Source organism: Benincasa hispida, chromosome 9 (genome assembly GCF_027475165.1).
Source record: "Benincasa hispida cultivar pf3 chromosome 9, pf3_genome.v1.1, whole genome shotgun sequence".
Lineage (NCBI taxonomy): Eukaryota > Viridiplantae > Streptophyta > Magnoliopsida > Cucurbitales > Cucurbitaceae > Benincasa > Benincasa hispida.
In genome coordinates this window covers 19,894,582-19,909,383 of record NC_143486.1, presented here as the reverse complement: position 1 = coordinate 19,909,383, position 14,802 = coordinate 19,894,582, and the positions used below count along the sequence as shown (strand labels likewise).

General features: G+C 35.3%; 1 protein-coding gene across 2 annotated transcripts; it reads right to left on the bottom strand.

The window, feature by feature from the left end:
• Positions 1-1,696: 1,696 nt before the first annotated feature.
• On the bottom strand, positions 1,697-13,414 carry FAS4 (RNA helicase family protein). Of its 2 annotated transcripts, none has more exons than XM_039041522.2 (12): positions 13,014-13,414; positions 7,390-7,447; positions 7,155-7,233; positions 7,009-7,083; positions 6,881-6,930; positions 6,725-6,785; positions 6,255-6,629; positions 5,920-6,159; positions 5,566-5,796; positions 4,984-5,097; positions 3,654-4,859; positions 1,697-3,540 (listed from the first exon to the last, which is right to left on the bottom strand). In XM_039041522.2, the coding sequence occupies exons 2-12, from the start codon at positions 7,437-7,439 to the stop codon at positions 2,050-2,052; spliced, it is 3,972 nt and encodes a 1,323-aa protein (XP_038897450.1). In that variant the 5' UTR covers positions 7,440-7,447; positions 13,014-13,414; the 3' UTR covers positions 1,697-2,049. The 2 variants fall into 2 exon arrangements, with proteins under 2 accessions (XP_038897450.1, XP_038897453.1); XM_039041525.2 differs by having other exon boundaries at positions 6,730-6,785; positions 13,014-13,400.
• Positions 13,415-14,802: the final 1,388 nt, after the last annotated feature.

Genomic DNA, 14,802 nt, shown 5'->3' with positions numbered 1-14,802 from the left:
GCTCTCTCTGTCAACAAACCACGTGGCAACAATCTATCTTATTTGGAATTAAAATAAACTAGAGCAAGCCAATATGACCTATTAGATAATTTTACTTTAATAGTTGAAGCAGATTGTAGTTAGATTGTAATAACAAAGTAAAAGATCAAAGAAAGAGAAGCCAAATTTGACTTGAGACTACGTCTAATCTTTTCCAATAACAAGTTCTCTAGTATGATGTAAAGATTACAATAGATCTCTTTCATGCTACAAATCTCTCTTAGAAAGCCCCAAAAATAGCTACACTGACTTTTAAGCACCACAACTACCTAATATAAGCCAAATACTCTCGAAGAATGGTTCATACTCATCAACTCTAATTGTTGAAGATATTGACACACTGTCACAATGCTACCTTAGCATATAGCACACACGTCTTCTCTTTAGGAAAGCAGGTGAGGTAGCATATAACAAATCCTATAGTATGATATAAAGATTATAATAGATCCCTCTCTTATACTATAAATCTCTCTCAAAAAGCCACAAGAATAGCTATATTTACTTTTAAGCACCACAACAACGACTACTTGAGATAAGCTAAAAACTCTCAAAGAATAGTTCATACTTGTCAACTCTAATTTTTGAAGATATTGACACAATGTCGCAATGTTGCCTTAGCATATAGCACACATGTCTTCCATTTTGGAAAGGGGGTGAGGTAGCATTGAGATGTTGCCCTGGCAACACTGCGTCTTTCCTTCTCTCTCTATCATGTCAAGTTAGGAAAATATAATAGTTGAAATAAATGGATATTAGAAAGAGAACCAGTCTTGTATTGCAAATGATGTAATATGAAAAACAATTCTCAAAGATCCAAATTAAGAGTCGGTTTAAGGGATAATTAACGTCGCCTAGAAATCAATCATCTTCATCGTCGAGCGAAAACTATAGTACTTACGATAAAAATGGTGCTCGATAAAATATTGAAACAACATAAGTAACACATTATTCAGAATTTAAAATACTAAACATCTACCTTTTGAGGCGGAAAAAAATAAATAAATAAATGTTGAACTGAATGTTTGTTGGAGGCTCCATCTCCTATACAACTAAAAATAAATAAGGTAAAATATAGGTCTTGTGATGATGAACCCATCCTAAAAAAGAAGGAAAATGAAGAGAGAACGGTGCCAACGAACTCGTGTTTTGATCTCCTTAACAGCCATACGAGATGTTTCCTTGAATGGACTAACCAAATCTATCTTCTTCATTTGATCCTAAGACCTTTGACACTGAATGTTGAAGAGTACTACAGCAATGATCTTAGAATAGAATCAATTTGAATTAATCTTTAGCCAACAAGCTGATAGGATAAATAACAAGTTCTCCCAATCAATACTACGCATATGCCATTTACTTTTATCATCGATATCTCTCTGCTGTATATAAAGACAACACAAAGTATAAGAATATTCGAAGCAGTATAATCTTTTCTACAAAAAGAAATATACCTTACCACCAACTTTTGAAGAATTGTAACCTTATCAACGTTTCTGCAATAATACCATCTCCAATTGGCTTTACTTAACAACAATAGAAAATATTAGTAAAAGAATGCAGAAAATCATCAGTAAAAATAACATTGAAGATAAGAACAAACTCGTGGAGTTTTGAAAGTGTTGTTGAGTTTTGTAGTGCCCATCAACAGTGAAAGAAATGACCATGGGTAACGAGAGACAATTTTCTTAAGAAAGAATGAAGCGTGATATAAAGTTACAAACAGAAAGAATTCTAAATTTAACCTCTCAACTTATATATGAGAGAGGTACAAGTAATATTAATGAATATTTGTAAATCAAAACTTGAGAACCCTGTTGTACGAGGGTCAACAACTATGGTTAAATAAAAATAAGATACAAACAAGTGAACAACTCACCTCAACTAAAAGGCAAACCTGGATCCAAATTTTTGTATAAATTGAATATCTAATTTATCTTTCTTCATCCGCATATCCCCTACAAAAATAAATACCAAGATTCAAGTTCCCTCAACATTTTATCAACAGGTCAGTCAGTCATCAATTCTTTTTTTTTTCTTTTCCATGGCCCTTTCCAACCTCTTGACGAGACGTTTTTGAGGCAATTGTACTTCACAAAGCATTTGTGACCAAAGGTTTTCAAAGTGACTATGATAACTCTTTTGAAACCAATCCAAGATTTCAGAATGGAGTTCGTAAGGATTATCATTCCAGACCACTCTCAATGTGGCACGACTGTTTATCTTCATGGATATCATTCTAGATAGAAGATTGCCCACTCTTTTTTGGCCTAATGCCTCTGGCCTTAAGATACTACTGGGACGAGCTGCCATGAACTCGCGCACAGATGTTAAGCATGGTAACACCTTCCCTTTAAGCAAAGCACATGCAAAGACTGCAACTCCCTGAGCATTATCTTTAATTGGGACACTATGTAAAGGAAGCTCCCAAAGATGAGGGCCAAACGTAGGAGTAACCCATGAAAATACTGTGTCGTTTTGAGGGTCGTAATAGGGTTTAGGATCTGTTAAAGGTGCTGAGAAAGCACACAAGGAACTAGCATATTTCACAAGCCAATCTGGTTCTACACTAGTCAATCCATGCATGTATGGTCGTTTTGTACGTAATAATTCATTGTACACCAAAAATTTTGGGGCTGAACGAGAAACAGAAGACCCTCGATGGATGAACACATTTTCTTTTACCATGCAAGCTTGATACTTTCCAGCACGTTCTTTTCTGTCACCTTCAACTGACTTAGAAATCTCTCTAATACGTTTGGCAACCCTATCTGGCCAACCTGCACAGATTGCTTGGCCAATTATCTCCTTCTCCTTCAATGAAAGAGGATGTTTATTGGATGGGATCCTCCACATGTCTTCTATATCCTCCAAAGTCCCATTAGTCCATGAAAAATCTGACTCAGCAATAGAAGAACGACTATGACTGAAAACAAGTTGTAATAGTTGCTTTCTCAACTTGGACATTTCATGCATAGTTTTTAGATGTAATGTGTAGTTGTTGCAGAATGCCACATGACTTTCAGAAAGTTCAAAACATTGCAAAGCATAAGCTATTGTCAAAGCATCACTACTGGGATCTGAAAACTTTTCACGAGAGAGTTTGCCAGCTTCTTTTAGCTTCTTTTTCAATGACTTCTCCGCTTTTTCTTCAGCTTTTGTGTCACCAAGTTCAAAAGACCTGTCGTTTTTCTCTAAATCATCCTTCATTTGACTTCCTTCAAACATCATTACAAAGGGACTGGACATGCTCAAAGCTGCAGCTACTGCAACAGAATATGCAAAAACAAGATTTGCTCGGTCATAATTTTTCAAGTTTCTCATAATCTGAATAACTGTAAGCAGCATCCTAGAGTGGCGTGGACTCAAGGGATAGCGAGCCATTGCCTTCCCCAAGGGTGTCAATCTTCCACCATTATCAAGAGCTTCAAGGACCTTCAAGCAACTCTCAGCCTCAAGTACCGCTGATGTCTCAGGAGGAGTAGGAAATGGAAAATTGACCACCTAAAAGAATCAAGCATCTTAGGAGGATCAACCAACTCATGTAGTTAATCAAATAAGATATTCAGTATCTAGTGAAGATAAAAATATAGTAATTCAGAACACATTACACATACCTTACTGATACCCATTGATTTCATAAGAAGGACAACACCATCAACTGGTATTTTAGCTATTTCAGCGAGAGAAAAATCAGGGAATGTATTACTAAAAACTGCAGAAGAATAGAGACGATAACAATGCCCAGGCCCTGTCCTTCCGGCTCTTCCAGCCCGTTGAGCAGCTGAAGCCTTACTAATCCATTGTACTTCATAATTTTCAATCCCATTTGAGGAGTTATAAGTTTTAACCTTTTCTCTACCAGTATCCACCACATATTTTATGCCTGGGATAGTCAATGAAGTTTCAGCAACATTAGTAGCAACAACAACAAGTCGCTCTCCTTCCTTGACTTCTTCAAACACATGCAGTTGAGCTGCTGCAGGTAGCATGGCATAGAGAGGAAGAACATGTAATGCACCAACAAAAAAACCAGGTTCAACATTTTCCTTTAACCTTGCACTAACAGATTGTTTGCTTGATGCTTCCTCTTCTGTAGTGTGATCAACCTGTTTTTTATCCAAGTCCAAAGCGTTTTTTCTATCTAAGGCATCAAATGCAGCCTTGAGAGAAGCCATACTTGCATCTTCTATTATAGCATCAGTAAGGTTGCCATCCTCATCTGACATTGCATCTTCATTAAATTCCAACTCGCTATCTGTTTCTGAATTGTATGGAGCATCAGACACATCATCATTTATATCAAACTCATCCTTATCAAAAGAGCTAAATCGATCTGTTTGTTCATTTGAAAATTCATGATCTTCAAATGCTTCATTAATCTCCTTCATATCCAAATTTTGACTGGAATTCGTCTCAACAATGCCATTGTTATTTCCACCATTTCTTTCAGATGTTTTCTTGATCATCTTCTTTGAGGCTTCCCGTAGCTTCTTGCACAAATTTTCGACTTCTCTCTGTCCAGTAACAAAGACAAGTATACCTCCAGGTGGAAGCTTTTTGTGAATTGCCAGAACCTTTTTATATGCTTGACCGATATAATCAGCTATATCTGTTCTCTTTGAGAAATGTACAGTTACGGGATATTGTCTGGTGGGAACTTCTATAATGGGAGGTGAAACATGAAACAACCTTCCCCCAGATATGAAATCTTCCACTCGCAAGGTAGCACTCATAAGCACCAACTTCAATGGAAAAATCATATTCTCAGGACTAATTTTTCCTCCTGAAAGCATCATTTGTCGTTGCTTCATATGCAAATCCTGAATCGAGCAAATAAGATAAGTTAGATCAGATGAAGTTGGGCAAAAAACAACAATAATAATAAAAGAAAATAATGAAAAGAAGATTGGCATGTACTAACAAATAATAAAGGTTAGGTTTTACCTGACGAAGCTTAACAACACGTGACAGCATTCCAATTAATATGTCAGTGTTCATACTCCTCTCATGTGCCTCGTCGAGAATTAGAACAGAGTAACGCTTCAATAAAAAATCATGCTGCAGCATAAAATATAACTTGCCTTCAATAGCCGTTGCATAGATAAATCATTGGAAAAAATTATAGCTAATTCACAAAATAAATCAAAGAAGTGGAAACAACGTATGACAGGCCACTTAAGCAAAGACGAGAAATTAATTCTACTTCTAAAACATAATGTTGATTGCAGAGGAAATCAACTCACAATTGGAACCAATGGTATTGTCTCATATAATATCCAAATGCAAAACTAAACAGTCCACTATGCTACAAAAATGTGGCAGAAAGAGAAGCCTGTAGTGGATCATAACTAATAACTAATAAGTCAATAAATCGACAAAAACAAATTTAATTGTAAGCATGACAACACCGGACTCAATCATATTGAACAGAGAAGTCAAAATGAAGAAACAAAAAAGATTATTGCATGAGATGTTATTTAACCTACAAATACAATAGGGGAAAAAATCATATATCAAAAGGAATACCTGAACTTCGCGAAGTAAAATTCCATCAGTCATGAACTTGATTGAGCTACTATCTCCAATTTTCTTGTCATATCTTACTTGAAAGCCAACCTCTTTGCCTAGATGAACACCAAGCTCGTATGCAACACGCTTAGCAGTGGCAAGAACAGCAACACGTCGAGGTTGAGTCACCCCAATGGCACCTCTCTGATGACTAGATTGTAATGAACCAAAGCCAGCTTCATATAAAAACTGAGATTGTAATGAAAGGAAAAATTGTGAAAATGTAAGCTTGCAAGAAAAGATGATGAATTAAAACGTCCCTACAGGAAGAGCCAGTAAAAAATCAACCATGAATGAGAAATATGAAAAAACCTGAGGAACTTGAGTAGTTTTCCCACAACCAGTCTCTCCACATATTATAACAATGGGGTTCTCATTGATAGCTTCCATTATCTCTTGTTCCATCATGACTATTGGGAGATCTTTTCGTTTGTCTTCAACCTCACGTGGCCTCAATACTGGCACCACAATTGGTCTAGAGAAAAGCCTCATTTCTGGAAGTGGATCAGATGTTGTACAAATCTCTACCCTTGGTATTTCGTCCTCTTTATCCTTCAAACCATTTAGACCCACAATCAGCTCCTAGACAATAAGGCAATAACAATCCAATACATATAATTGAACAAGTGAGGTTTCACATAACATACCATTATCTCAGGTCCTTTTAAATCACTATCCGTGCACATGGTATAAGATAGATCTCTTCCATCTTGTAAAAATGCACAAATATTTTCAACTTTATCTGGCAAGGAAGAAAGGGATTTTCCATGATTTGGGATTATGGTATCCTTGTCCAGATCTTGAAAGGAATCCGACGCTTCTCTTTCTGCTATGAAAGGGGGATCCTCATCAGCCTTGGCAGAAAGTTGATGCCGTGGAGAAATATCAAGAGATCCGAGATGACTTTCATGTTGAGATATATCAAGGAAAGTTTTATCCAAAGGCTGGTCATTCCTTGGAACCTCTATTCCTACTTTAGAAAACTGTATATCTCTGCTACGTTTTTCCAATCTTGTTTCATTCTACATCCATTATCCACACCAACTAACTTAGCAAAATAGAATCTGAAGGGAATTGAATAAGTTATCTAATTAGTTAATGATTCGATGTTACCAACCTTACCAATATTAACAGAAGATCGCAAAAGAAGAACTGCATCATCCGAAATCTTATATTTCCTGCATTAGGAGTGATTATAATAGTGAGAAATTTTACAATGTTTACCCATTAAAAAATTAAAAAAATGCTATCAAAGAAATTAGTGATGGAATACTCTAATGTCTCCAAGCTTTTCGACAATAGAAGTGATTTTTCCTTCTCCTCCTGACCAGATAAAACCAAAATAATTCAGTGAAGTAAAAAGAGAAGAAAAAGTAAAGCTCAACCTGCATATGCTCCTACCTCCAACTTCATCATCTTTCTTTTCTGTGACTTGCTCAACTTTGGTTTTTTATTTAGCTGAATTCCTTTACATCCCTGTACACATGAAAAGGTTTGATCTCAACATTTTAATAAAACATATGAAAATGGCAACATTGTCACATTACCTTATTCATATTTTTTCTCTTCTTATCACTCTTTTTACTTCCATACAACATTACTTGATTGCTGCCACCACCGTCCAAACTGCCAAATGCAATGAAAATAAAGGCCTTTAAGTTAACTATAAATAGGATTTAGGAAGAACCCATATTCAAGTAATGCTAAAAAGGATATAATTAGTTTTCCTTCCCATAAAAAAATTAGTAACAACTAATTAAAAATTGACATAAATATTTCTACCTCCATGAACCTTTTCCACAATCTAGCTGATCAATGACAAGGTCTTCCATTTACTGCACTGCACAAAAATGACCAAACTTCAAATGATGAAAATAAGGTTTCATAAAAGAAACGTCATGGCCAAAAGTCATATTAGCATACCAACCTCATAAAAAGTAGTAGATACTGAAAATGAAAATAACAACTGTCATAAAGAGAGCTAGTGTATAAAATATTCTCTAGTGGTTGTAAGATAACTCAAGATGAACTAGAATTTCTCTGTGTGGTCTCTTGAGGTTGGGGGAGTTTCTTTTTGAAGTCAGCTTTTATGAAACTCTCGAAAACAACCAAAGTTAAAGTTTTCTCTTATCACCTTTTAATTTGGAGGTTCAGAATCCAAAGAATGGCTTAATAGGAGGTTTTGAACACTCATGACCTATTTCAAAAGGTAATGAAGGGCCCTGGCCCTCTCTCCTTCAGTTTGTTGTTTATGTCTCACAAATGGGGAGTCAATTGATCATCTTTACCTCCACTGCCTTGTTTGTTGTTTGAGGGTGGCTTAGGCTTTTCAACCGACATTGGTATCTCAGGTGGATAATTGACTTATCAATGTTCTTTCTCATTGATGTCAAAAATGTTGTTTTTGTAGAAATGTACAGCTCACCTCCTCTTGAGGGTGTTTGTCACAAAAAAATCTTTGGTAACTGGAGTCTTTCATAACCATTGACATGACAATTGAATATTCCTCGCCCTCCCTTAGATTCTTTGGTGAGAGATTCCTCTTCCCCAGACCCTAGGTTGTTTTGTTCTCTCTAAGTAATACTACTACGTTCCTTATCACGAAAAAGAAGAGGAAACAAGAAGAAACAAGAATAAATCAGAGGGGATTTGCATGACTAAGCTAAATATCACCTTACTTATCATTGTTCTACATCTAACTCCTTTGTATCAATCCCCCTTATTATCAACTTCAATTGAGGTGCGGGTGCCTTTTAGAAAATTTGCAAGGTTTTAAAATATGAAATTAAGTTTCTCTAAATTAATAAAATCAATGAAAAGAGTATCTTACCAAAAAAACAACAACAATTCAATTCACATTGGAAGTAAATAGTCAATCAATCTAATATACCTAAAACTCAAGATATCAAACATGTCCTAAATTATCTTGCAGTTTTCTCTCTAAACTCATTTAAAACTTAAAGGTGTGGGAGGAGCGTAGAGGCACAAGAAAAAAAAGATGATGTCCTCCTCAATCTCTCTCCTGCTCTACAACTTTCCTATCGTCCTTAACCAAGAAATCAATTAAGCGCTCTACTTCCTTCTGCCTCCAGCAAAGTTTAATAGAAAGGCATGTTAGCATCCCCTTCCACCAACTTTTATCATTCCTTTGAATCACGCTCTCTACTCTCTAGATCTACCTTAAGAGCAACCCTTTCTTCCTTCTGGACAGATGATAAAGCCCCTTCCTCCTCCAAACTGTCTAGCACCTTGACTCTTTCCACAATTTCAGCTTTCTTCATCCTAATATAGCCAAAACAGGAGAAATTCAATTCTTATGGCTTCTTTGAGAGACCTAAGCTTCCTCAAAAAGTGAAAACCTTCGCACTTTTCTTCAACCCTAATACTTCACCAAAAAGCAAAAGAGGATTTGAAGGAAGGATGAGACAACCACATGTTTTCAAATCTAAAAGGGCACAGAACCTACGTCAATATCCCAAAATTCAAGATGATAGGCCATAGATTCGAAGTAATTCTAGCCAGAACTATCTTATCTCCAAAAAAACTCTCTACCCACCCCTTTGTGAAAAGAATTCTATCTCATCTACGGTACACCACCCTCTCTCTGCCACCAGATCAAGTAAAACTATCATTTACCAAAGGAGGATCTAAGAGGTTGCATTGCCAATAATTCTGTGAAAATTTCTCATCAACCTCATAACTCTACTACCACCCAACTTCTCAGACAGGAATCTAGTAACACCAGAATTCACTGCTAAACACCAACTCTCACTACAGAGCCAAAAAAGGGCTCCCTGTCTCCCCCCAAAACTTTTTCCTCTGGGGTCATACACACAAAAGACCCACCTTCAAACCTTAGAACTCAAAAGCCACGAAAAGAAAAAACATGTAACAGACCGTATTTTCAAATACAACTATTATAACAAGCCCATTTAAAAAATCCACTTTGTACCTTATTGTTGACCGAATCAGATGCACGCCAAGCCCGTATTATGATGCGAAAGCATAATAACTATAAGAACTTACACAATTAAGCGAAATTCATTTCTTACCATGAAAAAAATCCTAAGAAAAACTATCAACTCCTTAAGAACATCTTCCAATGTCTTATCCCAACATGCAGAACTTCACTCCTTTCATAACAGTCACTTGATCCTTCATCTAAAAACATTTTGGAAAAGAAAAAATAGTACAAAAATACTCGATAAGAAAATCCCACATCAACTTTTAGAATTCTTTTTTTTTTTTTCCAGAACAAAATATAAATCATAGGAAAACTTTTTAAAGAAATGGTCAAACTTTCAAACAATAAAAACTTAGTTAAAAACAGCGCTTCAAAATCAAACATATCAATTGAACAAAATGTTTATTCAACCAAAACTTTCGAACTACAATTTCCAAATTTAAACTGCCAGTCATTCAATACTTTAAATAAACAAAACTTCCGGAGACTTTCAGGGGGAAAAACTACCAACACTTTCAATAAACAAGGCTCTCAAGACTTTAAATTTTTTTAAACCAAAAAAAAAGAAAAAGAACTTTCAATCGATTAATACTTTAAATCAACCAATACTTTCAAATATCAGAGTGGGAAGAAACATTGTTTGGTATAGAAAGGCATGTGTTACCCGTCAGTAAAACCAATCATTCATTAAATCAAATCATAAATGAAATGTTGACTAGAAATTGACCTGAACATTCAAAACAACTAATTATAATTGTAATATTTGTAATAATATGAAGTGTAAGAGCATGTATGCGATGTTAAGGGAGAAGAAAATTTCTAAGTGTTAAAAGGTGGCCCTCGGGCATTTTGAAGGTAGAAAATATTCTAAGTATGAAGTGTTGAACTCTCAGGTGAATTGAAGAAGAGTTCACACTTATAAGGAAAACTGAAGGTCCATGTGACAAAGTCATGTCAACGTATGCAACCAACCCTTCCAAAATGCTATGTATCTAAGTATTTAAGGAAGGGAAGCTATGCCAAAGTATAGCCCATGAAGTATGTGGAAGGTCATGAAGGAAGTTAAGTTAGCTTTCGAGTTTGATATTTAATCGAAGCTAGTGAGAGAAGTATGCAACCAACTTCACCTAAGGTGGAGAAGGCTAGTATAGGCGGCATGCAAATAGCTAAGTTGGAGTGCTATCGAGTTTGATGTTTAGTTGAGGCTGGTGAGAGAAGTATGCGACCAACTTCACCTAAGGTGGAGAAGGCTAGTATAGGTGACATGCAAATAGCTAAGTTGCCTAGACAAGCACTCCAAAGGGGATGCTAAGGCAAAATGCTAGGATAGGCGCAAGAGAATCAGCGGCCGTGAAGTTTAGAAGTTGGCAAGCAAGACTGCCATGGACAGATACGATGATGGGTCACTCAGTTGATATGAAGAGGTGTGTTAAAACACCTAAGACGAGGCGATGCGATTACGGCTAGGAGTATGCGTATAGGGTCTAAGTGATCGCAAGCTCTATGCGATAAAAATTAAACTAAGCATTCAGCTTAAACACCGATTAGTAGACTAAGTGGAAACCTTAGAGATGCTAAGTTAAGGATTAGCATGTCAGGTGGCGTTTAGTTGAGATTAGCTCACATGCAAGCTCAAGTATAAATAAGGCTAGCAAGGAAGAAATCAGTTTTGCCAAATTTTGCTTACACCTAAGAAGAAGTATGAGTGCCTGTGAAGCTCTGAAGGTGCTAAGGCATTGTCGAGCAAGTTTGAAGAGACTTGAGGACTTTCAACTGAATCAAAGAGGATTTGACGTTCAAATTCTAAGGTAAACAACTAAGAAGTTTTGAGCAAATTCATGAAAAGGAATTTAGTCAATTGATGGTTGGAAATAGAGTTATGAGATTTAAAAGATTGAAATTTGAAATCATGCTATGGATGAATAAGCTAGCAGCTACATACAAAGAGTAAGCAAGTAGCTGACAACTGGCAACTGGCTTACCAAGGTATGCAACAACACTCATAGGCGTGAAGTACGGCATGCAGAGCTTGATTGACGAATAGGCACAGGATTGTGTCTTCATGACCATTGAGCATCCAATAGAGAGGGTAGTCCGTCTTTAGCCAACATGGCTCAATGATAAGTGAATGCGAGAAACTCAGTCATGATGCAATAAGATTTATGTATGTGATAATGAAAAGTTGAGTGTTATGTTAAGCTCAAAAAGGATCTAATGATACTAACCTAGGGACCTCTTCTTATTACAAGATAGGCACAAGTAGGAGAGACTTATAGACCCCTTGGATAAGAAGCTTAAGGCAGTGAGTGACAAGTTTTAATAAATGCTTTTAATAACAGTTTTCATGAATGATTTTCAACACATGGGTGGTTAGGTGGTTAGGTGGTTAGATCTGTCAGTCAGTCACTATTCAGGATTCTTCATGAAGTGGAACCTTAGGTGGTTCACCGGGTCTATTAAACCCTGAGTTTGTCTATACATGTCATGGGGTTCAGGGTAGAATTTTGAGTTAAGGGTTGTAAATATAAACGTTTAATATCGATATGTCTGTTATGTAAATAAATATGAATTTCTCTACATAGCAACACCTGAGTGAATAAGTTGGTGTGGAAGTTATGCATATTTTGAGTATAAGTTATGAACTGTATATCAGGTTAACCGATGCTCAAGGAATTGGTTTACAGAGTATGTTGGGCAGTAGTTGTCATAAGATGTTGACAATTGCTGTCTTCAAATCACTTCTTAGATTAAGAGTGCAATTTGAGGAGGGGTGTGACAACTTAAGTGTGAGGTAATTTGAGTGTAATGCACACATGAGAGGGAAATTCATTCCAAAGGAATGCCAAACTACAATGATGTGTCTTTCAACAAATAAGTTTCAATCAGATGAGAATACCGTCAATGCCAAACTTAGTAACTACATAATAAGCATATGATCCCAAAAAATATAAAGCAGCATATCTAGATAGCCTATTGTATTAATAAAAAAAATTTAAAAATCATTCAAAACAATCCACATACTCTTCGTTTAGCAAAAACAATTTAAAACATAAGAAACAATTATAACAATTTTCAATTCAAATAAAACATCCTTTCAAACATTGTCAAGTATCAATAATCAAAACATAATTTATCAAAATATAATATAGAAACTACTTGTTCTCAATTCAAAAATCCAATTCCTTGAACAAACTACAATTTCCTAGAAGCCTAAAAATAAAGACAAGATTAGAGGTTAGAAGTCTTTTCAACAAACTTAATCGAAACTGAGAGAGTTTTCAAAGGGATATTCTTATCCAAAAGTCGACTACAAACATTAAATGATAACTTCGAAACAGTCCAAGACTACAAATTAAAAGCTTCCACAGGTTAAAGACTCATTTAAGATATTTTAATCGAGTTTGAAAGGTTTTAAAGCACGTTAGAACCTACTGAACCTTACCAAAAATGGCTGCAACCTTCGCTGGTTGGTAAACCGGTTTGAGGCCAATCGATGTGCAGGCCAACGCCGGAGCTCGCAGGAGGAAGATGACACTTGCGGGCCGGGATTGGATGCGGGACCGCTTGTGCTAAGGAGAAGCAGGTAGCGCCGTCGAGAGGGTAAGGGCGAGCTTCGTGATGCTGGCCGACCTCGCGCCACCGCTTGTGCTAAGGAGAAGGAGGTGCGTCGCACAGTTGAACAGTACAGGGGGAGGGGTGGTCGGCGGTAGCAAGGGTGAGGGAAGGGAAGAAAGAAGATGAAGCCTAAGTTTTTTTTCTTTTTTTCCCTTTTCTTTTTCTTTTCTCCTTATTTTCTCTGTCTTTCTAAAATAATTGCAATCTAGGAAAATCATCTCTACGCCTATTTGGATAGGTTTAGTAGACATGATATTATATATGCTCATTTCAAAAATAGAAAAATATGGAAAATTATTTATATAAAATTGTAAAATTTTAAACACTATCGGTAATAAAAATCGATAAAAATCTATCAGTATTTTTTTTATTATTTCTATAAATAATTTTATATTTTTTCTATATGTAAAAATTTCCTCTATTTAAATGTATATTTTAAGTGTCTGTGATACTTGATGAAAGTTAAATATTTATGTCAGATCTCAAGGCTAATTGACCGTCTTTCATCTTAGATGCGAGAAAAACTTGAAAAAATAAAATAGCAGGAGTGTTCAAAAAACTTAATGACTCGAAAAAACGGATCAATCTAATCCAATCTATGTAGTTTTGATTGGGTTATCAATTCATTTGGATTTGATTGGGTTCAAATAAATAAAAAGTTTATAGATTAGATTGATTCACCTAAAATAATTCAAACCAGACCGAATTAACTTGAACATATTATATATTAACTTTAAAATGTATAGCTTTTTTACTTATGATATAATTCTACATACATATATTTATTTTAGTTTTATTTAATTTTATTATTTTTAGATAAGTAATTCTTCAACAATTTCTAAAAAATAATTTTTTTTAATACTTTGGAAATAAAATTTTCATTAAATAAATTGAAATTGAGTTTTATTCTTAAACCAATATATGAAAATAATTAAATCATATTTTTACGTATTAAACTTTTTTTTATAATAAAAATTTCAATAAATGACTAGAGTAACCCGAACTAATCCAACCTAAATGTTTGATGGTTGGATTGAGTTGAGTTCATTTTCTAATAAAGGTTATTTGGGTTTGAACAATTGGATTAGGTCTAAAAAGTTCTTCAACCCAACTCAATCCAACCCATGAATACCCTAAAAAAACATGGCTTAAGAAATGATGAATTATAAAACTGTGAAAAGTTTATTAAAAAACTTTAATCCAAAAAGTTTAGATTTTAAAAATATTATTTTGTCCACGATAAATTTAATTTATTTCAATTAAATTTTAAGCAACATTTCAAATAATCATCTCAGTGTTTGGGGCCCAACATGAGACGGTATATTCCCACATCCTATATAATCTCAGTGTTTGGAGACCCATTATCCTATCTCACTCATTTTAATTGTTTGTGGGCTCATTTTCGGAACGTGTTTCGTATCTCACCGTCATTTTCCTTCCATGTATCGTATATCATTTTAGTGCTTGAACATACTCGATCGTTCATACTCAATCAGAACTCTCCAGATATCAGAACTCTCCCGACATCAGAATTCTCCACATCCTATATCATCTCAGTGTCCCAAACAGCCCCTCATATATATGCAATATACTTCATAGATCATAAGTATATATTT

What these genes read in the sequence shown, in the direction of transcription:
- FAS4 (XM_039041522.2), bottom strand. Translation starts at nt 7,439, where the DNA reads ATGGAAGACCTTGTCATTGATCAGCTAGATTGTGGAAAAGGTTCATGG. An exon ending in AGAGAAAAAATATGAATAAG is followed by an intron (nt 7,084 to 7,154) that starts GTAATGTGACAA and finishes TCATGTGTACAG; the next exon opens with GGATGTAAAGGAATTCAGCT. An exon ending in AATCAATGGGTATCAGTAAG is followed by an intron (nt 3,541 to 3,653) that starts GTATGTGTAATG and finishes TGATTCTTTTAG; the next exon opens with GTGGTCAATTTTCCATTTCC.